This window comes from Chlorocebus sabaeus, chromosome 7 (assembly GCF_047675955.1).
Source record: "Chlorocebus sabaeus isolate Y175 chromosome 7, mChlSab1.0.hap1, whole genome shotgun sequence".
Lineage (NCBI taxonomy): Eukaryota > Metazoa > Chordata > Mammalia > Primates > Cercopithecidae > Chlorocebus > Chlorocebus sabaeus.
Genome location: NC_132910.1, coordinates 38,124,040 through 38,150,553, shown reverse-complemented (window position 1 = coordinate 38,150,553; position 26,514 = coordinate 38,124,040). Strand labels below are relative to the sequence as shown.

Sequence of the window (26,514 nt, the reverse complement as noted above, 5' to 3'; positions counted from 1 at the left end):
GTGGTATAATAAAAAAGTCCCTGGACTGACTAATAGAGAACTCAAATCCCATAGTTGTTTGGGTATCAGTTTCCTTAACCATAAAGTGAAGTTTTAAAGAATATTAGCCTTATGAGAATGTCTGTGAAAAACAGACCTCAAAGACCAAGTAAGTTTGAGAAATGCTTCATTTACATGTCTATTCTTCTTGAAGGTTAGTAATATAGTCTAGTACATTAAAGGCTCTAAGAAGTTCTCCAGTGAAAATACATTGAATTTCCTTTAAATAATTTTTTTCTCAAGCTTCTTTGGTCATAGAGGAATTTTTAAAACAAAAATATTGAAAACAATGTGAAAAATGTTGGTCTGGACAGTGGGTTTTCAAAGATTTTTTAATAGCTTTACCTTTGTCCAAAAAAATCATATGCAGAAACATAAACAGATCAAATAAAACTGGATCTGCTCCAGTTAAAAAGGGAAAATGGGCAACCAAGAACTCCATTTATTCAGCCTTTACTTCCTACACTTCCCTTCACTATAGAACCGCAAAGGTTTCTTGGGGGAGAGTTTACAAACCATTTGTCTAGAAGATCTCTGGGCCTGTCATCAACTGAAAAATTGTGCAGAATTTGAATATATTCCTGGCAGCCATCTGACATCCTGGTTAAGATGGGAACTAAATCCCTACTGATAAGGAATTCTGAGGAAGCTAACAAGAACACTGTGTGGCAGTCATCAATTTGTAACCTGTACAAGGAAGAGGGACCAACACTCTGGGACTATAACCCTAAGGATAAGAGCAGATAAAGTATAGGTCCAGATCAGATAGGGCAAACAAGATAAAATACAGCCTTAGAAATGCAGAACAAAGGTAGGACTTTCAGGAAAGATATGGCATTGGTTATTCTTGGGATTCTTCATATCCAAAACAAGAGAAAAACCAGAAGAGTCCAGGTCTTGGGGAAATCTGGCAGGGATACAAGCATGGATTTCCTGTATACACTAGGTAGCAGTGTTCAGAGAAGAAGAGAAAGTAGAGAAGATTTGGGAAATACCTAGAAGATCCAGAAAAATGAGTGGTCATGAAATAGGTATAAAGCAATAGAGAGTACATTTAAATATTTTTAAAACCCATTTTCATGTTAATACATTTTTTCTAGGTGTACACAGTATAACCATTTGCTAAAAGCTCTTTAGGAAAAGATCTAAGAAAGAAAACAAGAGGAGATACTTTCAGCTCAAACATGCTATTATTCTATGATATTTTTGGGAATAACTCTCACAAAATCTAGACTCATTGCAATGAGCTTCTAAATTTTAAGTATTGTTTCAAATAAACAATTTATATTAGAAGAAGAAATTCAATTTTCCATTTCTAGTCTTCATTGAGAAAATGCTACCTATACAGTATCCTTAAAGAAAATTTTGTGATATCTACTCAATTTTTAAAGTATGACTATATTTACCATTGTAACTGTAGCTTACCCCAGAAAGATTTCCCAGAACCAGTTTTACCAAGTGTTTCACGTAGGAAAATGAGGGTGCACAGTTGCTATTCCTAATGTGGGCACTGCAAGCATCCAGCACAGTCCGAACAGAAACTCGAGCATAAATAACATCCTCACACATTCCAAGCAGTATGCTGTTGAGATGATCTCCAAGCTTGATAGGCTGAATATAAATAAAGGAAAAGCCACATTAATAAATGTGTGTAAATATTCTTTCTAATGAGACAAATCATTCTAGGAATCACAGGAACCACACTAAAACATGCTTCACATACTCGGAGGAAATAAATTCCTTCCTTATAAGCATATGCATCTTACTGTGTTTTACCTTTTTATGGTCTAAAAAATATTAGCAGAAGATAGTTAACTTATACTTCTCTATACAGGAAGTACAGAAAATCTCTGGGCATTTTAAAATACAAAGTAAAGTAGTGAAATTCTTGGCTTATTCAAATGTTTTGATCAACAGTTACTACATGTACACACACACACACACAAACATACACACCATTTGGGGGAATAAACTCTTTCCTAATATTATATAAAATGTAATACAGTCAATGTGTATAAATATAATTTGATAACTTAAAGGAGATTTAAAATATTGCAATGCCTCAAGACCATTTAAATATAAATTATAATTATGTTGGTCAAACAGACAAGCCAGAATGTGAGGTTTTTTATTCGTTAACGTATTTTATAGAATATTATATCTGAATGGCCAAAGAGCATATGAAAGGGTGGCCAATATCATTATTAAGAAATGCAAATTAAAACCACTACAAAAAGAAGCTACTACACACCCAATAAAATAGTGAAAAACAAAAATACTAACAATACAAGAATTGGTAAGGAGTGGAGCAATTAAAACTCACATCCAAGCTGATGGGAGTTTAAACTGGTATATCCACCTTGGTCTAAACAAATGCCTTTCTTATGACTCTTCCACTTCTCATTCATTTGGGTATTATTAATATATCATCCTTTAGGGTTAGCTTAGATGCAATGTCCTTTAAGAAATCTGTCCCGATCCTCCAAACCTAACCAGAAGTCCCAACTCTGTTTTCCATAGCGTCCTCCATTTTTTCCAACATAGCATTTATTGCATTATGTTGTAATTGGCCGTTTAGCTGTCTATTCCTTCCAAAAAACTGTGTAGGCATGGGTCACTACAGTCCTAGTGTCTAACAGTCTCTGACACAAGGTAGGTACTTAATAAATACTTTTAAATTAGTATTAAATATTTCTAAAATATTCTGACTTCTGATCCTAAAACACTAGCTTATATTTCTCCTTTAATTTATATTTATTGATATTGACTCTCTATTTATATTTGATACTGACTTTATTTCCAGTTATCGGAAAAGAATATAAAGTGTTATAGACTGTGATCACATTTTACAAATTAGGTTGCATAATACATGACACCAATATTTCCAGTAATATTTTAACTTTCTCATTTATATTTACAGAATTGAAACTGAAGAGAGAAAGAAAATATACATTATTTTTCATGACATAAAATAAAACCAAATGAAGTAAAGAATATCATTTATCTTTTATGGATCTTAAGATGTTTGTATTTTAGAATAAAAGGCTAAAATGCTTGTTACTTCTTTTATTTAATAAGAAAAAAACACACCTAGTTATTTTTGGTTTTTACTTATAAATGCCTAAAATAAAACCTAATTCTATATGTTATATCTTGCCTTGATGAAATATAGCTATTTTTAAATTTTCAATTACTATTTACTACTATGTTTATATTGGTCTTTAGGAATCAGAATTATTTTAGAAAATAATGATTAGAAGCGGCCCAATGGCAAACATGGCTCAGGACCTCAGCAAGTGTTACTTTAATACCTGTGTCTGCTGCTATAGGGGTGGTGAAGTATGATGTATGATTTGAAGTGCCAAGAGAAAAAGCTATGACATTCTCTAATACAATACTCAGAGACATAGGGCTACTATTCCTAGAGTTTTTGCATCAAAAAAGCTATCACATTCAGTAGAATGAATCAGCAAAGACAAGAGATTTCCAATCTCTCTTAACAGTCACTAAATTAGATAAAATAAAGTATACTCCCATTTATCTTGCTATAATTTTGAAGAGGCCAGCTCCATCTCACAGATTGAGTTGCTGAAACCTGGGTAGTAATTGCTACAGTTCTAGGAATACCTTAAAAATACTGTCTTTAGTACTTTATTGTAAGTTCATCCTGAAAGTATGACATTATTAATATAAACAACCTCCACAGGAATGCTGGTACACCTGACAGCACGCTGTGGAACACATAAATATGTTGAAGAGCTATAATAAAAGGTGTAAAATTGAACACATGTAAAAAGTGTAACAACTGTAAACACTTAACTTACTTGGCTCTGAGGCACTTCATGATCAGCCCCCCAATACAGTGTCATTCCAAGAGAATAAATGTAGATCTAGGAATAGAATTTTTAAGAAATAATTTTATGATAAAATGCAATAGAAAATTTAGCAAGTGCTATAAATACAGATTATTTTGTTCCAAAGAAAATATAATACACAATTTGAGAAAATCATCATTTTATATTTTACATAAAAGTATATGAGAGCTTAAAAGAGATAGTAAGACTGGAAATTATTACAACAGATGTTTTTCTAATTCCCCAGCCCATCCTTTATCAATAATCATTTCTGTTAGCTTTTAAAGTTTCCTTATGCAAATTCAGGCAAATATGAATATATATTCTTATTTCCTCCTTTTACAAAAGATCAAAAACCTTAAAAATTACTAGGCACTTTGCTTTTTTTTTTTTTTTTTTTTTTGGAGGCAGAGTCTGGCTCCGTCGCCCAGGCTGGAGTGCAGTGGCACAATCTCGGCTCACTGCAACCTCCATTCCCTGGCGATTCTCCTTCTCAGCCTCCTGAGTAGCTGGGGTTAGAGATGCCCGCCACCATACCTGACTAATTTTTCTATTTTAAGTAGAGAAGGGGTTTCGCCATGTTGGCCAGGCTGGTCTTGAATTCCTGACCTCAGGTGATCTGTCCGCCTCGACCTCCCAAAGTGCTGGGATTACAGATGTGAGCCACTGCGCCTGGCAGGTACTTTGCATTTTAAACTTATCAATAGATATTTCCATATCAATGCTTAGAGATCTTATTTTTTAAAAATGGTACACAGAATTCCATTAGTGGTTGTAGCACTGTTTATATAACCTGTTATTAACAGAGAATTAAAAAATTTTTTTCAAACCTTTGCTACTATAAATGATGTTTCAGCAAACAGCCTTGTATGTATTTCTCTTAAATTGATTCTCTGAGATAATGGATGAGAAAGTAAATCATCTGTAGTTTTTATACAGATTGTCAGATTCCCTACATAACAGTTGTACCATTTTGTACTTCTACCAGCAAAATGTAAGAGTTTTTCCACAAGCCTTGTCCATAGAGGTATTACGAAGACTTGGGGTTTTGCCAATCTAAAAATTGACCAATAAATCTCACTGCATCACTGCAGTTTTTGTTTTGTTTTGTTTTTTGACAGGATCTTTCTCTGTTGCCCAGCCTGGAGGGAGGTGGTGCAATCATAGCTCACTGTTGCCTCAAACTCCTGGGCTCAAGTGATCCTCCTGTCTCAGCTTCTCAAGTAGCTGGGACTACAGGCATGTAAAACCATTCCTGGATAATTTTTAAAATTTTTTGTAGAGATGGGGATCTCTCTATATTGCCAAGGCTGTTCTTGAACTCCTGACGTCAAGGGATCCTCCTGCCTTCGCCTCTCAGTGTGCTGGGATTATAGGCAAGAACCACCTCACTTGGCTTCATTGCAGTTTTTTGGTTTTTGTCTTTCCTCAGTGCAGTTTTGATTAACATTTTCTCACAATGAATGGGTAGCGTAGTACAAGGAGAAGGAAGATGAATCAAAGGAGTTTTCTTTAGGTTGTTTGCTTTTTTTGTTTCTTAAAGATTAAAAAAACAACATATTTTTATGCTGATAGAAATGATTCAACAGGGAAAACTGGAAATGCAGGAGAGAATGGAGATTGCTAGAGGAACACTGTTAAGTAGATAAGGAGATTGATGCTAAAGCACAAATGGAAGAGTTGGCTTTATAGAAGAGCATGGACAGTTCATCTGTAGTAAGATGGCAGAGCATATGGGAATTCACATGGGGAGGCTGCTAGAGGAATGCTAGGGAAAGTCTTGATTGCTTCTATTTTTTTCTGTGACACAAGAAGTAAGATCTCAGTAATAATAATCGTCTTTCCTATTTCCTTCTGTTAAGAGGTTCAGAGCTAATCTTCTGGGCCACTTCTATCAACACTGAATTCTTGCCATGCGCTTTTGTTGTTGTTTCATTTTGTTTCATTACTACAGCTTCATCTTATTTTCTTGCCTTTATTTACTCGGCTCCTATTTTTTTTCACCTTTATTTTTCAATGCTATAAACTGTCTCAAATCCTCTTTAGAAATCAGTCAGTTATATGTAATAAAAGTGGGTACCCTTCTTACAATCACACAGCACTTTAATATATCCCTTAAATTGCTTCCTAAGTTATTTCTCAATTACAGATTAGAAAAGTTGTTCCACTTTTACTTTTACACTGTTGGTGGGATTGTAAACTAGTTCAACCGTTATGGAAAACAGTATGGCGATTCCTCAAGGATCTAGAACTAGATGTACCATATGACCCAGCCATCCCATTACTGGGTATATACCCAAAGGATTATAAATTATGCTGCTATAAGGACACATGCACACGTATGTTTATTGCAGCACTATTCACAATAGCAAAGACTTGGAATCAACCCAAATGTCCATCAGTGACAGATTGGATTAAGAAAATGTGGCACATATACACCATGGAATACTATGCAGCCATAAAAAAGGATGAGTTTGTGTCCTTTGTAGGGACATGGATGCAGCTGGAAACCATCATTCTTAGCAAACTATCACAAGAACAGAAAACCAAACACCGCATGTTCTCACTCGTAGGTGGGAACTGAACAATGAGATCACTTGGACTCGGGAAGGGGAACATCACACACCGGGGCCTATCATGGGGAGGGGGGAGGGGGGAGGGATTGCATTGGGAGTTATACCTGATGTAAATGACGAGTTGATGGGTGCAGCACACCAACATGGCACAAGTATACATATGTAGCAAACCTGCACGTTGTGCACATGTACCCTACAACTTGAAGTTTAATAATAATAAATAAATTAAAAAAAAAAAAAAAAAAAAGAAAAGTTGTTCCACTTTTGAAATATGTTCATGGCTCTCAATTTTTAAACATTCAAATTTTAAAATAACGACATTCAGGGCTCACTTTGACCTGCCTCTATTTCCATTCTGCAAGCAGGTTTTTAAGTTTTCTTCTGTCATCGTTCCTTCCCTTATCACAACCTAAACACTCAGCACATCTAGATAATTTTCTGTTGCCAAAATACATCCTTTTCTTTCTCAGCTTTTCGTGAGCCTTCTTTCCACCAAGAATATTCTTTCTTTGTCTCTGGCCATTATCAATAGGCCAGAGATGATGTTTCCCCTTATATATGCTATATAAATACTTCCAAACAAGTTAAAGCATTATCTCATATATGATATAGTTATATTCCTGCATCACACTTCAACAGTATCTCTGATGATGTAGTTAACTAATATTATCTTGTTGTATAGTTAGATGAGTCCTTGTTTGTCTTCCTTGAGGGGAACAGCTTTTTGTTTTAGTGTCCCTCTTAGCAAGTAACACAGAACTTTACATAGTAGATATTCAATACATGTCTGCTGAATTAAATTAAATGTGCAAGAAGTTCAAGACAGGCGAGTGCAGACTATTTTTATCATATTTCTCTTTAAGTTCCTAAAGAGCCTCTTATATGAAAAACATTTTTCATAGCTTTAGCATAAAGGACTAACTGAATGCTCTATTAATTTTGGTTTATGACTCTTTGAGATGTGGCCCATGCTTTAAGATTCTTTATTATATTTACTTCTCAATATGTCAAAGTGAGTTACTATATATTAATAATTTTTATACATGACTATAATAAAACATTCTTAAAACTAGGTTATAAAATTGTACATTTGCTGATCACCTATGTATATCGTATAATGGTTAGTTGTATGTGTCAACCTGACTGGACCAAAGGATGCCCGGATATTTGGTCAAATCTCATTCTGCGTGTTTCTGTGGAAGTGTTTTTGGGTGAAATTAACATTTACATCAGTAGACTGAGGAAAGCAGACTGCCCTCCCTATCACGGGCGGGCCCTTTCCAGTCAGTTGAAGGCCTGAAAAGAACAGAAAGGTTAACTCTCCTCTGAGTAAGAGAATTCTTTCTGCCTAACTGCCCTAGAACTGGGATATCAGCATTTTCCTCCTTTGGACTCAAACTGAAACCCTCTTGGGTCTTGAGCCTGCCAGTCTTTGAACTAGAACTACACCAGCAATTCTACTGTTTCTCTGACCTTCACACTCAGACTTGAACTACACTATTGGCTCTCCTGAATCTCCAGTTTACAAACTCATCCTGAGGATGTTGGAACTTGTGAGCCTTCATAATTGCATAAGCCAACCCTTTATAATAAATCTCTCTATATATACAAATACACACACACACACACATACACACACACCCCATTGGTTCTGTTTCTCTGCAGAACCTTGACTAATACATATAGGTATGAAATACCTCAATAGAAAAAATAAAATATGCAAAATTATAATTGCTACTTTACTAAGATGATATTTTATATGGGTTCCACACTTTTAGTAACATTTTAAATCATAATTTAAAATACATTGTTGAGTTGTTAGATAACTCCAGGTATGTCAGATCTTTGTTAAAATAACATGATAACAGCACCTGGTATCTAATATTAGAAAAATATTTCTTACAGAATACAAAGAAAAATGCTTTTACATCTATTCCAAACAGTCGGTACAGGGTCAGTGAATGATGCTTCCATATACATTATTCATAAATTAAAAGAGTTTTTACTGTTGATGCAGCCTGAAAAGACACAGGGATAAAGATCACTGATACAAAGATGTAACTAAATTAATTCAGTAGCACTGACATCACTGACAGTGCTTAGTTCATCTGGTTAATAAATAGCAGCAGTAGATGGGTTACAGACTGCATATATGTATATTGTGTAGAAAGGAGGAAGGTCACACACAGGAAGGATTACTCAAAAACAGGCAAGTATTTGATATACATATTTTCCTTTGTTTTTTATGTAATGAGAAAAAAGGGGAATCCACAATCCAGCTGACAAATATCTTCTACTAAAGATATCAACAAGTCCAGGGCCAAAAAAGAATTAGGCAGTATAAGTTTAAAGAAGTTTTGATCTGCTTCTCACTTGTATTGCTTATTTAGCTTCTCAGGGAATTTGTGGTTTCGTGACCTTTGTTGGTCCATCTGTACCTTACAGACAGCACAGAGATGCTCTATTTCCCGTCCTTAGTATAGCAGTATAGCAGGCCAGGACACAGTCCTATAGAGGTGGGTGCCTTTGATAGTGATGATTTGTATATACAGGATTCAGTGAAAAGATGGAAGAGCTGATTCTAGATGACATGCATGTATAGAAGAGCTAGACAACTACCCATTCAGTCAACATTTTTTCTGAAAGTCACTAAACTAGGGAGTGTGATAAGATACAAATATTTCATCCTGGTATCTATAACATCACTATCATAAGCTAATATATATTATTATATGTATTAAAATATAAACAGCTAGCATGCACATAATGCTTACTGTGTGCCAAGCTTACATTACATATTTCTTTTTCTTTCCTTTCTTCTTTTTTTTAGACAGAGTCTTACTCTGCCGCCCAGGCTGGAGTGCAGTGGCGCGATATTGGCTCACTGCAACCTTCACCTCCTGGGTTCAAGTGATTCTCCCTGCCTCAGCCTCTTGAGTAGCTGGGATTACAGGGACCTGCCACCATGCACAGCTAATTTTTGTATTTTTAGTAGGGATAGGGTTTCGCCATGTTGGCCAGGCTGGTCTCGAACTCCTGACCTCAGGTGATCTGCCTTCCTTGGTCTCCCAAAGTGCTGGAATTACAGGTGTGAGCCACCACGCCCAGCCTACATTATATACATTAGCTCATTCAATCTTGCAGAGGGAAGGTAACTTGCCCAGGGTCACACAGCTATTTAATTGACAGAGGCAAAATTCTAACTCTGGCTTCAGTTTCTTACCCTCAGCACTACTGATGTTCGGGACTGGATAATTCTTTGCAGTGGGGAGCTGTCCTGTAAATTGTAGGATATTGAGCAGGATCCATGGCTTCTACCCATTAGATGCCAATAGTACTATCTACTCCTACCCTCTCAGTTATGACAACCAAAATTGTCTCCAGATATTGCCAAATGTTCCATAGAAGGGAAAACTGCCTCTGGCTGAAAACTAGTAATTTAATCTGTATATCCTTTTCCAGAATTAGAAGTCTAACAGGAGAGATATATAAATATATATGTATGCACCTATGTATTAAACAAAGTAGTAGTAAATTTGTGCTAAGGAAACTCAAGGAGACAAGAAAAGGTTCCTTTTGACTACAGAGGAATTAGAAGAAACTTAAAGTAGAGAGGAGTTAAGCTGAGACTTGGAACATAGATTATGTGTCCCTCTCTTTGTTCTCAATATTCTATATACATCTATTATCATTGTGTATATTCCCTGCATATCATCATCATCACCACCATCACCACCATTTCTTTGTCTCTCAGCCTCCTGGCCCTTTGAGAGTAAGGTCTACTCCTTATTCATCTTTGTATCTCCTTGACCTCTTATAGTGTTGGACATATTATAAGTCCTCAGGAGATGCTCACTGAAAGAATGGATGGTACATAGGATGTGGAAACATGAAAACAGGGAAGAAAGGCATTGCCATGCAAAGAAGTGAATCCCAGAAGCACAAGATCTGCCTAAAAACCACTGGCTACAGCTTGTGCATCTAAAAAAGAGGAGTGAGAAGGTAGTTGGGACCAGACTCTGGAGAGATTTTCATGTTTGGTTAAGGAATCTGTACTTCATTGGGCAAAAAAGGAGCAACACAATGAAGGTTTTAGAGGGCAAAAATCCCTCATGATCAGGGGTATGATATGATCAGGGGTATTAATCTGACAGTGGCAAAGAGAACAGTCAAGAAGCAGGAATAAGAGTTAGGAGACATGACAAAAGTCCAAGAGAAGAGAAATGAGAACTTCACCATAGTGCCAGCAATAGGGCTGAAGAGGAAAGAACTGGAATGGCTAAACTTAGAAAGCAGACTTGAGAAATTCAGGCAATTAAGCACATATATGAAAAGGGAGGAACCAGAGATAGGGATACAAAGAAAATGTGATGTGGGAAGATGAGAGTCAAGGAGGCTCATTAATATAACTCTTGTAGGATAGAAATACATTTCTATCTGCACAGTTATAATGTACTGGAATATAAACTCCATGCACAGCGGGATTTTGTCCCATTCACCACTGTATCCCTAGCACAGCATTTGACATACAATAGTGATAGTCACTATTTCTTGGATGCTTACTACATGCTGGGTACTGTCCCAAGCACTTTGTAAGTATTACCTTGTTTCATTGTCTAACAACCCTACAAGGTAAGTATTATTATTAACACCATAGACATAAGGCACTTGAGGCATGGAGAGGTTAGCAAATTGCCTGAGTTCATATATCCCTTAGGTGACAAAGCTAGAATTCAACCCAGAGTCCACACATGATAAATATTTGTTGAAATATAAAATGGGATAATGAAATTATCATCATTGGGAAGGCTAACAGAATACTTTCTACCTCTTGATCCATTCTCTAAAGAGGAGATGAAAAGCCTTCAAAGATTTGCCTCACTGACCACAAGAGACAGGCTGGGTGAGACACTGCAGTCTGATGTGCAGATACCTCTCATCCAGCCATCTCTGGATCTCTGTGAAGAAATATGAGCTGCTTTACATGTGCTACATAGCTCCTTTTAGCAACACACCCCTGGGACTGTGTGGCAACAAATCATAGATACCTCTGGGTTAAAAAATTTTTACTCATTACCAAATATGGCATAGAGGAACTGTTCTCAAACTATGTTATGCATCAGAATCACCTGAAGGGCCTGATAAAACACAGGTGGCTGCGTCATATCTCCAGGATGTCTGATTCAGTAGGTCTGGAGTAGAGCCTGAGAACTTTCTTTTCTAAAAAATTCCCAGGTGATAGTGATGCTGATTGGAAGGAGCAGACTTTGAGGACCACTAGTAGAGAGGATAGGGGATACAATAATGAGGACAAACGGGGTCGCTTCCATATCAAATCTTCACTGCTGTATACAAGATAAGATAATGTGACATATGAGAAGTACACAGAGAGAACAATAGAGCATAAGAGAAAGCTTCACATCTACAGTAAAAGTTAGCCGGACAGTGAGGGGATGAATCGAGAGTCAAAATAGCATCAGTCTGGGTGAAAAGAGTTTTCGAAGCTGAAAGAAGAGAATGCACAAAGGTTGAGAAGAAAGAATGTAGCATATCTCTGACACTGAAGTAAATTCAGAATGACTGAAGCACAGAGCTTGACACAAACATGGCTCAGGCAAGGCCAATACAGTACGACCTTGAAGGCCATGCTCAGGAGTCAAGAGTTCATTCAGGGGACATGGAGAATCTGAAGAATTTTAAACAGGAATAGAACAAGATCATATATGGGCTTTCAAAACTGCACTGACTGCACTTTAAAGAATGGACTAGCCGTGGGCAAGACTGGAGTTGGGAGATTATGAGAAGTGTTTGCAGCACTGGTCATTTGTGATGGACTGAACTGAGGTGGAAGCAGTGAAATCTAATATATGTAGACATATATGAGATATACTAAAAAGGTAGACTCAAAAGAAATTAATCATAGGATTTAGGAAATGGGGCTAGAGGTGAATGACAAATTAAGAATGACACCTTAGATTTTTTCTTGGAAATTGGGGAAATGATGGTCCATTCATTTACAGGAAACACAATGGAAGGGAGAAAAGTTTCAGGGTATGAGAAGAAACAATGAGTTTAATTTCAGATCTACTGAGTCTCAGATGCCTGTGGCACATTCCAGTGAAGATATCTAATAAGTAGCTTTACATAAAAGTCAAGAGCATGGTGCTAGAGATATATACATTTGGGATCTGTCAGCAAATAGTCAATGATTTTTTAGCCCTTTAGAAAGAAGCAAGAATAAAAGTTATGATCCCTCTTATCCAGAAGAATATATGAAGACACATTTTTTTGGTATGCATATAATTTTTAAACTTTTAATGGCCTCTTGAACTTATTCCTTTGACCTCTGAGGGTATGATGGGACTTAGGTTAAGATCTGATATATAAAGCAATTGCACAAATTTACTTAGTCATGACTCTTTTCTTTCAATATTTCCTAAAAGTCACCTCCAAAATTATTTTTAAAGCTCAAAACAGCAGGTTGTTATTTTCTTATTTTAAAATTAACCCTTTTCCCACAACATATTACCTTCCACATTTCGTCACACTTTACATACTGAGTGTGATGGTTAGTTTCTAAGATATAATAGCTTAATAATATATCTGACAACTTATTTAACTCTAGGCTACTTACTGTAGGACTAGGAACACCAGTATCATATATTGCAAACCAAAACATGTTCTAGTACTTTAGAGGAGACCCACCAACTGCAGAATGGCCACAGGGATCTGCTGAAATAGAATTATTTTAGGATCCATTTTGGTGCCCTAAATCCTCTCTCATCGGGCTGAATTTCCATCTTAAGAGTTATTCCTTTAATTTAAGATGATATAGACTTAAAGACTAATAAGATGGAAATGTGTTACCTGAATAGAGCAAAACATTAAGCCATTAACACTACAATAACATGACCAGAAATTAGTTTTTTAGCTAGTGGAACATAGTATGGTGAAGTGACATTTAAAGACCTAACTTTCTATGAGGCTTTTGCACCTATTAAAACTCTAGGATTTGGTGTCATCTTTTATTGTGGTTAAAAAAAAAAAAAAAAAAAAAAAAAAAAAACCCATACAAGATTAAATTTACCAGCCAGGCACGGTGGCTCACGCTTGTAATCCCAGCACTGTGGGAGGCTGAGGCAGATGGATCACGAGGTCAAACGATCGAGACCATCCTGGCCAACATGGTGAGACCCTGTCTCTACTAAAAATACAAAACTTAGCTGGGCATTGTGGCGTGTGCCTGTAGTCCTAGCTACTTGGGAGGCTGATGCAGGAGAACTGCTTGAACTCGGGAGGTGGAGGTTGCAGTGAGCTGAGATTGTGCCACTGCACTCCAGCCTGGTGACACAGCTAGACTCTGTCTCAAAAAAAAAAAAAAAAAAAGATTAAATTTACCATCTAAGTATATATTTTAGTTGTTAAGCATATTTACACTGTTGTGCAACAATCTCTGGAACTTTTTCACCTTGTAAAATTAAAACTCTATACTCATTAAACACTAATTCTTCCCTCTACCCTCTCTGCCCAGTCCTTGGCAATCACCTTTCACCTTTTTGTTTCTATGATTTTGACTACTTTAGATACTTCATATGAGTGGAATCACATAGTATTTGTTAAGACTGGCTTATTTCACTTAGCATAACGTCTTCCAGGTTCATCCATGTTGTAGCACGTGACAAGACTGCCTTTTACTTAAGCCTGCATGATATTCATTGTATGTATATTCCACAGTTTTTTAATCCACTCATCTGCCAGTGAACATTTGGGTTGCTTCCAGGTTTTGGCTATTGTGAATAACACTGCTATGAACATGGGTGTGCAAATATCTCTTTGAGTTCCTGCTGTGAATTGTTTTGGATATATATACTCAGAAGTGAAGTTGCTGGACCATATGGTAACTCTATTTTTAATTTTTTAAGAAACATTCATACTGCTTTCCATAGTGACTGTACAATTTCACATTCTCACCAACAACACACAAGGGTTCCAATTTCTCTGCATCCTCACCAACAGTTGTTATGTCCTGTTCTTTTGATAGTAGCCATCCTAATGGATGTGAGATGGTACCTCTACAACCCCAACATTTAATATTTTCAATTTAATTATATGATTACATGTTGAACTCTGTCACTAGACAATCCTAGAGTGTCTTCTTCAGTGACATAGGGTCCTGGTATACAACAAACATTTGTCAAATTTATGAATGAATGAAAACAGGACAGAGAATGGATTAACAAGATTTAACACAAAGTATGTACGGTAAAGTGTGATTAAGGGCATTTGGTTGTTTTTTGGTCAAGTTCGGTTGAGGCTTCTGCTAAGCTTGGGTAAGTAGATTTACTGTTATTGTCCTTCTAAAGATGATCCTTGATTTTCAAAAAGCACAGAGAGCAATAATTCTTGATATTTAGACTACAAATTAGTGGCAATAAACAAGATTAATTTATCAGAGACATAGTACAAATCTCTGGTGCACATCAATATTTTTGAACAGAAAGCACAACAGGAACTTGATTCAAGTTCCATTCCATCAAACCGATTTCAAAAGAATTGTCAAATAAATACACCTTCTGCCAAGCAAGCAGGAAGTAGAAAATTACCCAATAAAAGGGAAAAGCCAGAGGATAAAAAGCGTACTGTGGCCTGTATAAACCTGTCTACTCATTTAAAGGGATATTATCTTGAAAAGTAAAGTTTTAAGGTAAATAAATGAAAATGCCTATCTACATAGCTGATATAGTAAGAGAGTTTTTTCATACAAATGTGTACAGTTTACAAAACACTTTTAAGTGTAAGTCCCTCTGAATGAAGAGAACATTTGCATGTATCAAGAATGCTAGGCACTGAGCATTATACAAATATTTATATGTCATCAACTGCAAACATTTATTGAGTGCTAGTTAATAGCATATTCTTAACTCATGTAAGTCATTAAGTGCAGCTACTTTCCTCGTTTTCAAAATGCCCTTGCCATTTTAAAATCAGAATACTGTGCTAGAATATATGGCTACTCTTCTGACCTTTGCTTCCTGTTATGAATAGGATCAAGAAACTTGATTTTCTTTGTATTTAAAATTACACTTAAGATTTTGAGGCATGGGGAAGCTAGAAGTTCCAATTAGACAGACTAAGAAATCAACTTTAACATGATAATGGCAACAATCCCACACCCATTTCATCCCCAACATTGCTTCTAAACACTTGGTAAAATAATAGAGTGGCTTTAGTCATTTTCCAAAACATGTGGTCTAACAGCTATTCCTAAACATAGGGTTAACTTGTTTGGGGGTCTAGACATCACAAGGCAAATTGGGAAACCTCTCAGAAAATCAGAAAAGCACTTGTGCATCTCAAATTTCTACTAAGCACTTTTTAAATTGTATTGTGGATTTTAAATGCTTACAGAAAGAATCCATAATACCTATGCACACATACCATACCTATTTCCAATGTTCTAATCCCTCTTTTAAAAGATTATTAAATGAATCATACAGGGTACAGAATGACTGCATCCTGTTTAAATAATAAAAATGAATAACTCTATATATACTATCCAGCTTAATAAAACATTACTGCTACACTTGAATACTTTCATGATACATAACAATGACCAAGACCATATCTACTCTGTAATATACAAAAAGTTCTTTTCAAATACTTCATCTTATGTAATGGGAAATTTTTTAGTCTAATACCTTAAGCATTACCCCTACCTCATAGCTACCATCTCCTTTCAATGCTTGCTTGTACCTCTCAAAATTCTTAAGTAGCTCATGGAATATCAAAGGTAGATAAACTTAAATCAGAATTCACTCTACCAATTCTTGTCAGTCTTTTTTCAGATACATAATTGATGGCTCAAATCAAGATGCCTTCCTTTAGCTTAGTCATCATGCACACACTCACACACATTCAATCTCTGAAAAGAAAAATAGGATTGTCGATAGAAAGAAATTGGTAGAATTCCTTTAGATGGCAATTAGACAATGTATATTGAAGTTTAACATGTGGATATTTTTGATTTAACAATTTTGTTATTAGGAAATTACTAGGTTAATTTTTACAGTTACATGGAACGATATATAGGAAAGAATGTTCATAGCCAATTCTGAATTATCTGGAGTACCCCATAGCACTAAATTACCCACAGCCTGCCATATAATACAATTACCCAATGTCTGCTATAAAACACAATATATATGCCTAAATGTTTTTCATAACTTTGACAAAATTAGGTCTTAGTCTGAAGTCAGTTATATCACTATAGTCATACTGGATACTTCTATTATAAACCTTTACTTCTTCATTATGCCATCAAAAAAATCATTATGCCATTTTCAGTTCTTTTCCACAGAGTATCAAAACTCCCTGGCCAGGCACGATGGCTCACACATGTAATCCCAGCACTTTGGGAGGCCAAGGCAGGCGGATCACTTGAAGTCAGGAATGTAAGATCAGTCTGGTCAACATGGTGAGACCCTGTCTCTACTAAAAATACAAAAATTAGCCAGGTGTGCTGGTATGTGCCTGTAATCCCACCTACTTGGGAGTCTGAGGCAGGAGAATTGCTTGAAACCGGGAGGCGGAGGTTGCAGTGAGCCAAGATTATGCCACTGCACTCTGGCCTGGGCAAAGAAGCGACACTCCATCTCAAAACAAAACAAAACAAAACAACTTCCCAATTAGAGTCTCACAAAATCTTCCTTCTCCCATAGTTATCTACTTTTGTCAAATTTAACCTCCAAAATCACAAATTACATCAGTCACACTCCTAAAAATATGATAGATCCCCACTGCCTAAGAAGAGAGCCTCAAGTTCTGGCATTCAAAAATTGCCCTCCTTCTAACCCAGAATCTTTCTTCCTTTCTTTACCCACATCCCTCTAGGTAGTAATGTTCTAGCCTAGCCAGTCTAACCAACCATTCCCCAATCACAGTGGACAATTTCTTACCTCTTGTCATTACCCACACCAATTACTCTGAGTAGAACGCCCTTTCCACCTATTTTTATTTATCTGAAGTCTATTCATTCTTCATAGCCTAACACAAATGCTACCCCTTCTCTGTGATATCATTCTACACTAAAAATTAATTGCTCATCTTGTACATTCTCAAAATACTATCACACTCCATAGCATTTATTTCATCCTGCCACATATTAGAGATCAGGGGTCTCCAACCCCCACCTCCAGCCCCATACCAGTCCCACGGCCTATTAGGAAGCGGGCTGCACAGCAGGAGGTGAGTGGTAGGCAAGTGAACACTACCACCCGAGCTCTGCCTCCTGTCAGATCAATGCTGGCATTAGATTCTCATAGGAATGCGAACCCTATTATGAACTGCACGTGTGAGGGACTGAGGCTGCACGCTTCTTATGAGAATCTAATTCCTGATGATCTGAGTGGAATAGTTTCATGTTACAACCATTCCCCCACCACCCCATCCTTGGATAAACTGTCTTCCATGAAACCAGTCCCTGGTGCCAAAAAGGATGAGGATCACTGTTATAGATTGTTCTGTACATGTTAATCAGGGTCAACTTTCTAGTTATTTCTATATCTTCCTCGGGCACGGTGTTTTATACATAGCAGGTATTTAATAAGTATTTGTAAACATGCACTTAAACAATGGCTAACTTTTTTCATATATTTCTCAGAGCTATAAATCTTTATAAAACTATTTTGGATTCTTCAATAAAATAACTGAACTTCTTGGAATACATGATCATTTAAAACTCAATAGATTTTTCAGAGGGTTGAAACAGGGTAGCCCATTATCTTTATTTGACCTATCCCCACCCAAATAAAAAAATTAAACAGTTACCTTTTCAATGTCTGAGAGAGAACTTAGTGATTGATTTTGAAGAACCTCTGGTGCAGTGAATGCTCGAAGATCCTGATTGGAAATATTTTCATCTGTAAATGACACACTACCAGATGGCAGCAACAGCAGAGACCACGGAGAAATGATGAAGCCAACGGCAGCAGGATCAGCTAGGCTTACTGGTTTGTAATTGCACCAAAATAAAAAAAAGAACAAGAAGAAAATTGCTTAAAATTATAATCACAGGAAACAGCAATCACTTCAATGGATAATTCAGCCTATTTGTATAGATGTTAATGAGTAGTTAACATATACCAAATCAACATGCTACAAAAAGATTGGGTTTCATATAAACACAACAGGTAGCATTATTAACAACAATGCCTTGATTTGGCTTAATTTTTCAAAATCTGGATAGCAGATCCTAGAAACTAGAAATAGAGCCCTTTCATTGTTGGTCTTAAGAATTAAACTTGGTTCAAATGTTTTATCACAGGGATATGTAGATATAGGATAAGGATTAATAGCTCTTTAACTTTTTATGAATTATGCATTCCTTTAAGAAACTGGTGAAAGGTGTGGTTTCTCTCTCAAGGACATTGCCCATAAATATAAAGCTCTGTATAAATTCTGAAGTTTTATGGATCCACTTATAACCCATTTATAGATTCCCAAGTTAGGATTCCGATTTAGACTATAGTGTCCTGAAATGCATAGAAATCAATTCCTTTGAAAATTCCTATTAGGCATTCACAAGGTTTCTAACTACAATGAAATGTCTTGAGTCAAAGTATATATTTTGCTTGAATTTAGATTTTATCTTATTTATATTTGCTCATTATTTCACTAGCATTTCAGGCAGCTTGTTTTGTACTACCAAATATGATCAATGAGGTCTCTTAACTTTTTGTTTTAATGCTTGGCTGTATAGATGTCCAAGAGCTCACACCTAAGAGTATTAACAAAAATACAATCCCTAGACACCAGCAGGCCTCCACCTAAAAGTAAAGCTGTACTTTAGGCTCAACAAAACAGACTGATTAGAATAAACTTCATTTTGTCCCTCATCTCAAAAGTAAGTTAATACAGGTTTTAGGAAAACTGCTAGGTGAACTTGGTTACAGACTCAAGATAACAGCTATAGAAAAATCACAAAAGGCCTATGACTGAAATTCCATTATTCAATCTGAATAAGTTATACTGATATCACTCTGTCAAATGATAAGACATCGACAGAAGTTTATGCAAAAGTTTATCATACAGTAGCTATACTTTCCTGAAAACAATCAGAACTGAATTTTTTTATCAGAACTGAATCATTCTGACTTTTTAACCTCTATCTACATCAACATGATCAGAATATGACTTATGATTAAAAAGTAAACTACTAAAAGTCATTCCTACTTTGAAGGTTAAAAATCTGTTTTTTAATGAATCTGAGACATGTCTTTAATAATGGTGTCAAAGAAGAAAAATGTGTTTGAATGCATCTTTTAATCAGTCACCACATCTTAGGTTGCACTGAAGTGGTGTTATAGACCAATGGTCCTCAAAGCCTTAACCAATCATACATCAGACTTCTGAAACTTAGTTCACAATTGTTATTGCCAAATACATTTCAATGAATTATTTCAATTAATCATCACAGCTCACAATCTTAGGTGTATGCTGTTGTATTTTACAGTCACTGTACAAGTTTTCCGTTAAAAGCCGCCTCTTAATTATTTCATACACAGAGAACACACAATCTAGCTAGAAAAGAACTGACAAAGCAAAACAATATTTCCCTTGCCAAAAGATACCATTCAAAACCGTGAGATTTCATGTCACAGATATTATAAAACAATCTAAAATCTATTTATGTCAAATTATCAACTAAGGGGAACAAACACTAGGAGACCAATTGGGAAGGCAATGCGCTAATAATCTGGTGTGAGATGATGATGGCCTATAAGCACACTGGTGGCAATAGAGGTGGTGAGAAACTGCTGGAAACTGAAGATATTTTAGAGGTAGTGACAACAGAATTTCCTGACAGATTGGATGTGGAATGACAGAAAAAGACGACTCTGGATGACATCAAAGTTTTGATCTGAGTAATTGGAAGGACAGAGTGCCATCAACAGAGATTGTCTAAAATAGTGCAGGCTGCTGAGGTGGGGGTTAGGAGGTGGTGGCAGGAATTAGAACTTTGGGACCTATTACATTTAAGATATCTGTTATATATTCAAATGAGGATATCAATTAGGCAATTTGATCTGAAATGTGAGATAAAAATCAGAATTACAGATATATTTTGGGAGTTGCTGGCCTACTGGATGCTATTTAAAGCCATGTGACTTGATGAGGTCATCAAAAAAACAAAAAAACAAAAAAACAAAAACAAGAGTTAAGATAGAAAAGAAATGAAGACCAAGGGGACTGAGCCCTGGGGTACTCCAACATGCAGACTGCTCCTTCTCGGTCTTTTTTTTTTTTTTTTTTTTTTTTTTTTCCCAGATTCGTCCTCTTCTCTTGGGGACTGATGCATGTATGGTGCTGTAACTTCCCTCTAATACTTCTTTCACTTACCACTGCCAATCTCCATCCCACTATTTTAATTAATTCTACTTACTAGACTTTCTGTCCAGTTCTCCAGTACCTAAGTCCTGAATCTAAGTTAGGAAGCTGGGATTCTAACTGTCATGGCTAATTCCAGATTGTCTTTCTTTTGGAGGCAAAAGTATGATTTTGGGTGTAACTGTTACCACTTCAAATTTATAAATGATTGTGGATCACAGCTAACACAGAGGCCTGAATGCCACCTAAAAGCCTAAATGCTATGCCCTGTCCTGTCACTGTGGATTCTGGTATCCACCTAGACCAGAAAAGGGCTTGCTACATTCCTCCTCTTCATCCTTGGCTACAGACTGATGCTCTCCCCGCCTCAGCATGGGAGCACCAATCAGAAACTGCCAAAGGTGAAAGCAATTCATAATTCCTTATCACTATAAAATGAAGAGATTTATTCACTTACCAGCACAACCAAGGTCAGTAAACTGATTATTACTCAGTTAAGAACTATATATATCTCTCCTTTTTTATTAAGTTATATTTTGTTTTTAAGGGACACATAATCATACTTATTTATAGGGTATAGTGTAATGTTTTGGTACATATGTACAATGTGTAATGATGAAACTGTACATTTCAACTTTTATACAATATATTATTTGCTTTTATTGAGCATTTAAAGTATAACTGTATTTTAAGCACTCTCTCTCTCTATATATATATACACACACACATCTTCTTCCCAACATTACAGGTCATTTGCTAATAGAGTCTAAAGTATTGTTGGGGAGATAATATGTACATAAACACAAGATAGAAAGTATTAGGTATCTAAGAAGAAAAAGAGTTTGGAGGATAGCAAAATTACTTCAACTACAATAAAGAATTAATTTCTTTTTTTATATGTGGCCCTTTAATAGGCACGACTTGACCATGACTAAGATTAGGATTCTAAAAAGAAGAAATGGCCAAAGCAAAGGCATGTGGGTCAGGAAATTACTAAGTTTGTACAAGGAACAGTAAGAATTTTGGGCAGAGAAATGGTGAAGAGCAGTGAGAAACAGAATTACCAAGAAGGATCACACTTTTGCTTGTTAAAAAAAATGCACACAGGCTGGGCGCAGTAGCTCATGCCTGTAATCCCAGCACTTTGGCAGGCTGAGGTGGGTGGATCACCTGAGGTCAGGGTTCAAGACCAGCCTGGCCAACATAGAGAAACCCTGTCTCTACTAAAAAAAAAAAAGAAAAAAAAAATTACCGGTGAGGTGGCGGGTACCTGTAATCCCAGCTACTCAGGAGGCTGAGGCAGGAGAATCACTTGAACCTGAGAGGCAGAGGTTGCAGTGAGCCGAGATCACACCACTGCACTCCAGCCTGGGTGACAGAGTAAGACTCTGTCTCAAAAAAAAAAAAAAAAAAAAAAAGAAAAGAAAAGAAAGAAAGAAAAAAATGAGAAATTACACAAATATTTTCAAATGTAATCTTTAAATGGCTTGTAATAAAGTTAAAGCAACTGTGACAACAAACTGCTGTCAAATTCTCTAAACACACACATGACATTTAAGTACTGGACTCTTGAGAAAACATAGTAAAACCACAGAAAATATTTTTAAATAATTTTAAAGGGTTATGCAAACCTGAAAGTAAGGGAATTTAGAGTTGTGGCTAGAATCAGTCTTCAATTCACTCATCTTGTCTAACTAAAAAGAAGAAATTTAAAGCAATGTATTTAAAATCCTTCAAAAAATGCTAACAAAAGAATATTTAAAAATGGATTCTAGAAGCTTGTAATTCCATTCACTGTGTTTTAATTGTGTGCTAATTGCATTCAAGAATGCTATTATGAAAGAGTAAATCTGATATGAATTGATTCCAGTAGTCTAATGATTATAGATTTTACCAATATTCCACAGAAAAGTTGCTTAAACAGAATTTCAAGCAGCTAGAGGCAAGGTTAAGGATAAGCAGAAATTTGATACGCAAAGAAACACCTTGGAGCTTCTTTCCAATGTTCTTTTAAACTAAGGTCATTTTATATTCATCCATTTTTTTTCCCTGAGGGATCTTGCCGTTTCCTTTGGATTGTCCCCTTATTTTTCATCTTCCACATATACTATTAAAAATTAGGGAAATAATCTTAACTAGGCAACAAACGTGGTAAGGAAACACTAATCAAAAGTATCAGGAAATCATTTTGAGACTTAGAACAACAATGACACCATTTTGATCGGAAAAATCCCTTTGCCTATTCAAGCACAAGAAATTAGTCTTCCCATTTTATATGTTCTGTTAGGGTGTCTGGCAAAAATGCATGTAGAGGCCACTGTTCCAAACTCTGAAGGATTTGATAAAGTCCCTCTATAATATGGAATTCTCTCAAAAATTCAGTCCATATGTTCATACAATATATATATTGTTAAATCAATAATCTGGTATAACAATGACCAAACAGAAAATAAATGATTTAGAATAGTTCCCCTATATCTTAACATTTTCTTGATAGTAAGTTTTGTGATAAATTATTTAAGGTTCACTGGAAATTGTAGTATATGCTAGAAGTTGATTACAAAATAAAGCTGTATTAATTCCTCAAAAGTTTTGTTACTATTTTTAAAAAACTTCTGTTTGTCTAATACCATACAGGATAGAATAGCAACCCCTTATTGAAAATAAAATTGCGTAATTGAATTGTAGATATCAATTGAAACTGATATCTACAATAAGGTAAATTGATAATCATAGTCTCTTTAAAGACATTTTACATGTAAGTTTTCTTGGTATAGCTAAACATGCAACATCATTTACTAAATTCCTATGAGCCTTTGGTTCTCAGGAATTTATATTCTGGTGGTAGTTGGTCAGACCTTGCTAATCACCCAAATCCCTAAACTCACCTAGAAGATTTGGAAAGATACTGATATAGGAGTTAAAAAGGAATTATTTAGGCAGATAGTGAGAGTAAGGAAGTCCTCAGTAAGGTTTCCCTTTAATGAAAAGCAGTACCAAAATCATTTTCTTTTCTAACAGAGCAGCCTGTACAATTGAGCTGCAGACAGACAAACAAGCTGGAAGCTTGCACGGGTGAATACTGGCAGCTGTGCCAATAGGAAAATGTTACCTGGGACTAGGCATGTTCAAAATGGCGGCTCCATCTTCCCTTCTCTTTGCTAGCCACCTGTACAGCAAGTAGCAGATAATATGGTGCCGGTCAAGTGGAAAGTCCATTTGTATAATAAGATTAGGACAGGGTGGCCAGACTTCACTATGCACCATGTAAACATCACACCTGGTCCAGCCAATCTGTGGGCCCTGTGTAGATCAGATATCGCCTCCTCAAGCCTGCCTATAAAATTTGGTACACTCCCATTCCAGGCTAGAATTCCAATTCGGGAGTCTCTTTTTCTTCTCTCACTCTCTCTCTCTAGCAAAAAAGAAAATGTTTTTGTAACCCTGTTTTGACATATTTCTCCTAGAATAAAAGTGGTTTAAGGATACAAATTAAATTTCCCTAAAGATCAGGTACAATGCCATTATAATTATCTAATTGAAATATTTGCAAAAATTAATTTGTTTCCCATTTTAAATCTATACCACAGGTCCACAACCTTTTTAAGTTGCTCTTCTAGAGAGAGAGAGAAAGAGAGAGACACAGAGAGAGAAGAGAGAGAAGAGAGAAGAGAGAGCTGTTCTCCTTTCTCTTTCTTTTGCCTATTAAAACCTCTGCTCCTAAACTCACTCCTTATGTGTGTCCCTGTCCTTAATCTTCTTGGTGCGAGTCTACGAACCTCGGGTATTTACCCCAGAAAATGACGCCGCTTCAATATCACGGAAACTGTCAGCTTCATTTCATTCTTTTTATAGTAGCTGACTTCAGTAATTTAGTATGTAGTCTCATTTTACTGAGAGACAGTACAGTGTAAGCCAGAATCCCTGGGTTCAAATCCCAAGTTTGATATTTAGGGTTTATACAGTGATCTTCAGTAAGTTATTTAGCACCTCTGTGCCTGAATTTCCTTATTTATAAAAATCATTGTCACATCATAGATAAGGCTGCTGTGAGGATTAATGAAAAAACCAAAACCAAAGCCAAAGACTTAGAACAGTTCCTGGCATACAGCAGTAAGTGCCATATAAAAGTGGTGACTATTATTATTTAATAAACCTTTTCTCAAAGATACCAGTTGTAGACTACACAGCTAAGAAAATTCACTCCTTGAATTTGTCCTCAATCACCTACTTAGCATTTTCCCCCCACAGAAGACAAAGAGCGTATCATCCATGACAAGTACTATAGTTTCAGAATAATAGATTTAATTCTCAAACTGTTATATTCTAGATCTTTGGGAAATTTTGTTGGCATCTTTTACGTAGAAAAAAATGTGAGAAATACAAATGATTTAAGGTACAAAGTATCCCAAAATATCAATTTGTTCTTTAATTAAAATTACTTTCTTGGGGAATATCCTTTTTGTAAGTAGTCTGTTTATTACTTATTACGCGGTATTTCTAGTTAGCATAGATCCTCAATTTAGAACAATAGCTTTAAGATTTAATGATCAAACCAATCAGTACTTACTGAGTAACTACATTTGTCAAATTGGTATTTTACTATACACAGTCATTAACTTTAGGTAAAACATGACTTGTTAAATGAAGACATTTATTTGAATGCACATTATCAGTACAGTATCAGCATAGTTTTAGAAATTTTTGTTTGTAATACAAGTTGCAGTATTCTAATAACATGAAATCATACAAACTTGTTACTCCAAATTGGTCTGTTTCATGAATAGGAGATAAAAGATATTTTTATTTCTTAATGATGACATTAGCCACACAAACACACACATTTTCTCTCTTTTTAAAATGACTAAACACAAGCAAGCTGCTTGCCCAAACCACAACCACTGGAATCTTGGTATGGCTACTGATCAATTAGGCTTCCAGTAGTTGTGTTTTGTTATGTACTTCCAGAACTATGCTACTTGGCAACAAAACACTAATGAAACAAGTGATATACAGACAATCTATATTAGTAAAACCAAATTGGTTATTATTAAAAGTAACAAGGCTTAAGTGATTGGACAATGTGGATAGAGGGAAGCAGGTCTCTTGCTTTCTTCTTCAGCAAGCCTGCCTGGCCACCTGATTCAAGCAGCATGAAAGAAATAGTAGCAGTTCCTTTCATTCCTCCTTCCTTTCTTATCATATGCTGAGGAGCTGCTCACTTTATTCCTTTGAAATACTATGTTCTTCCTCTTTGATTTCCCTTTCACTTCCACCTTTTCCACCAACTGCTTTATGCTTACCATCAATAAAAACTGTATCTCCCAAAATTATATGCCAAAATACTGAAAAAAGTTTTTGTAACTCTGTTTTCACATATTTCTTCTAGAATAAAAGTGGTTTAAGGATACAAATTATAATTTCCCTAAAGATCAGGTACAATGCCATTATAATTATCTAACTGAAATATTTGCAAGAAAAAGATTTTGTTTCCCATTTAAAATCTATACCACACAGATCCACAACCTTTTAAAATTGCCCTTCTGCCCTGCCTGAGAATAACTTACTAATTTAGACTTTGCTGACCACACACACACAACTATTTTGGAGTTCCACTGTCAAGAAAAGCAAAGTTTTCTTTCAACTTTCAAATACCAGAA

General features: G+C 35.9%; 1 protein-coding gene across 11 annotated transcripts in view; it reads right to left on the bottom strand.

Moving 5' to 3' along the window:
- PTPN13 (protein tyrosine phosphatase non-receptor type 13) overlaps positions 1-26,514 on the bottom strand; it is a 221,670-nt gene that overhangs the window by 132,811 nt on the left and 62,345 nt on the right. For all 11 annotated transcript variants that reach the window (XM_037986516.2, XM_007999154.3, XM_007999157.3 and 8 more), the window contains 3 exons: positions 18,296-18,474; positions 3,864-3,929; positions 1,465-1,650 (listed from right to left, as the gene is read on the bottom strand). In XM_037986516.2, coding sequence (XP_037842444.2) covers positions 1,465-1,650; positions 3,864-3,929; positions 18,296-18,474 — 431 coding nt within the window. The remainder of the gene's footprint in view (positions 1-1,464; positions 1,651-3,863; positions 3,930-18,295; positions 18,475-26,514) is intronic.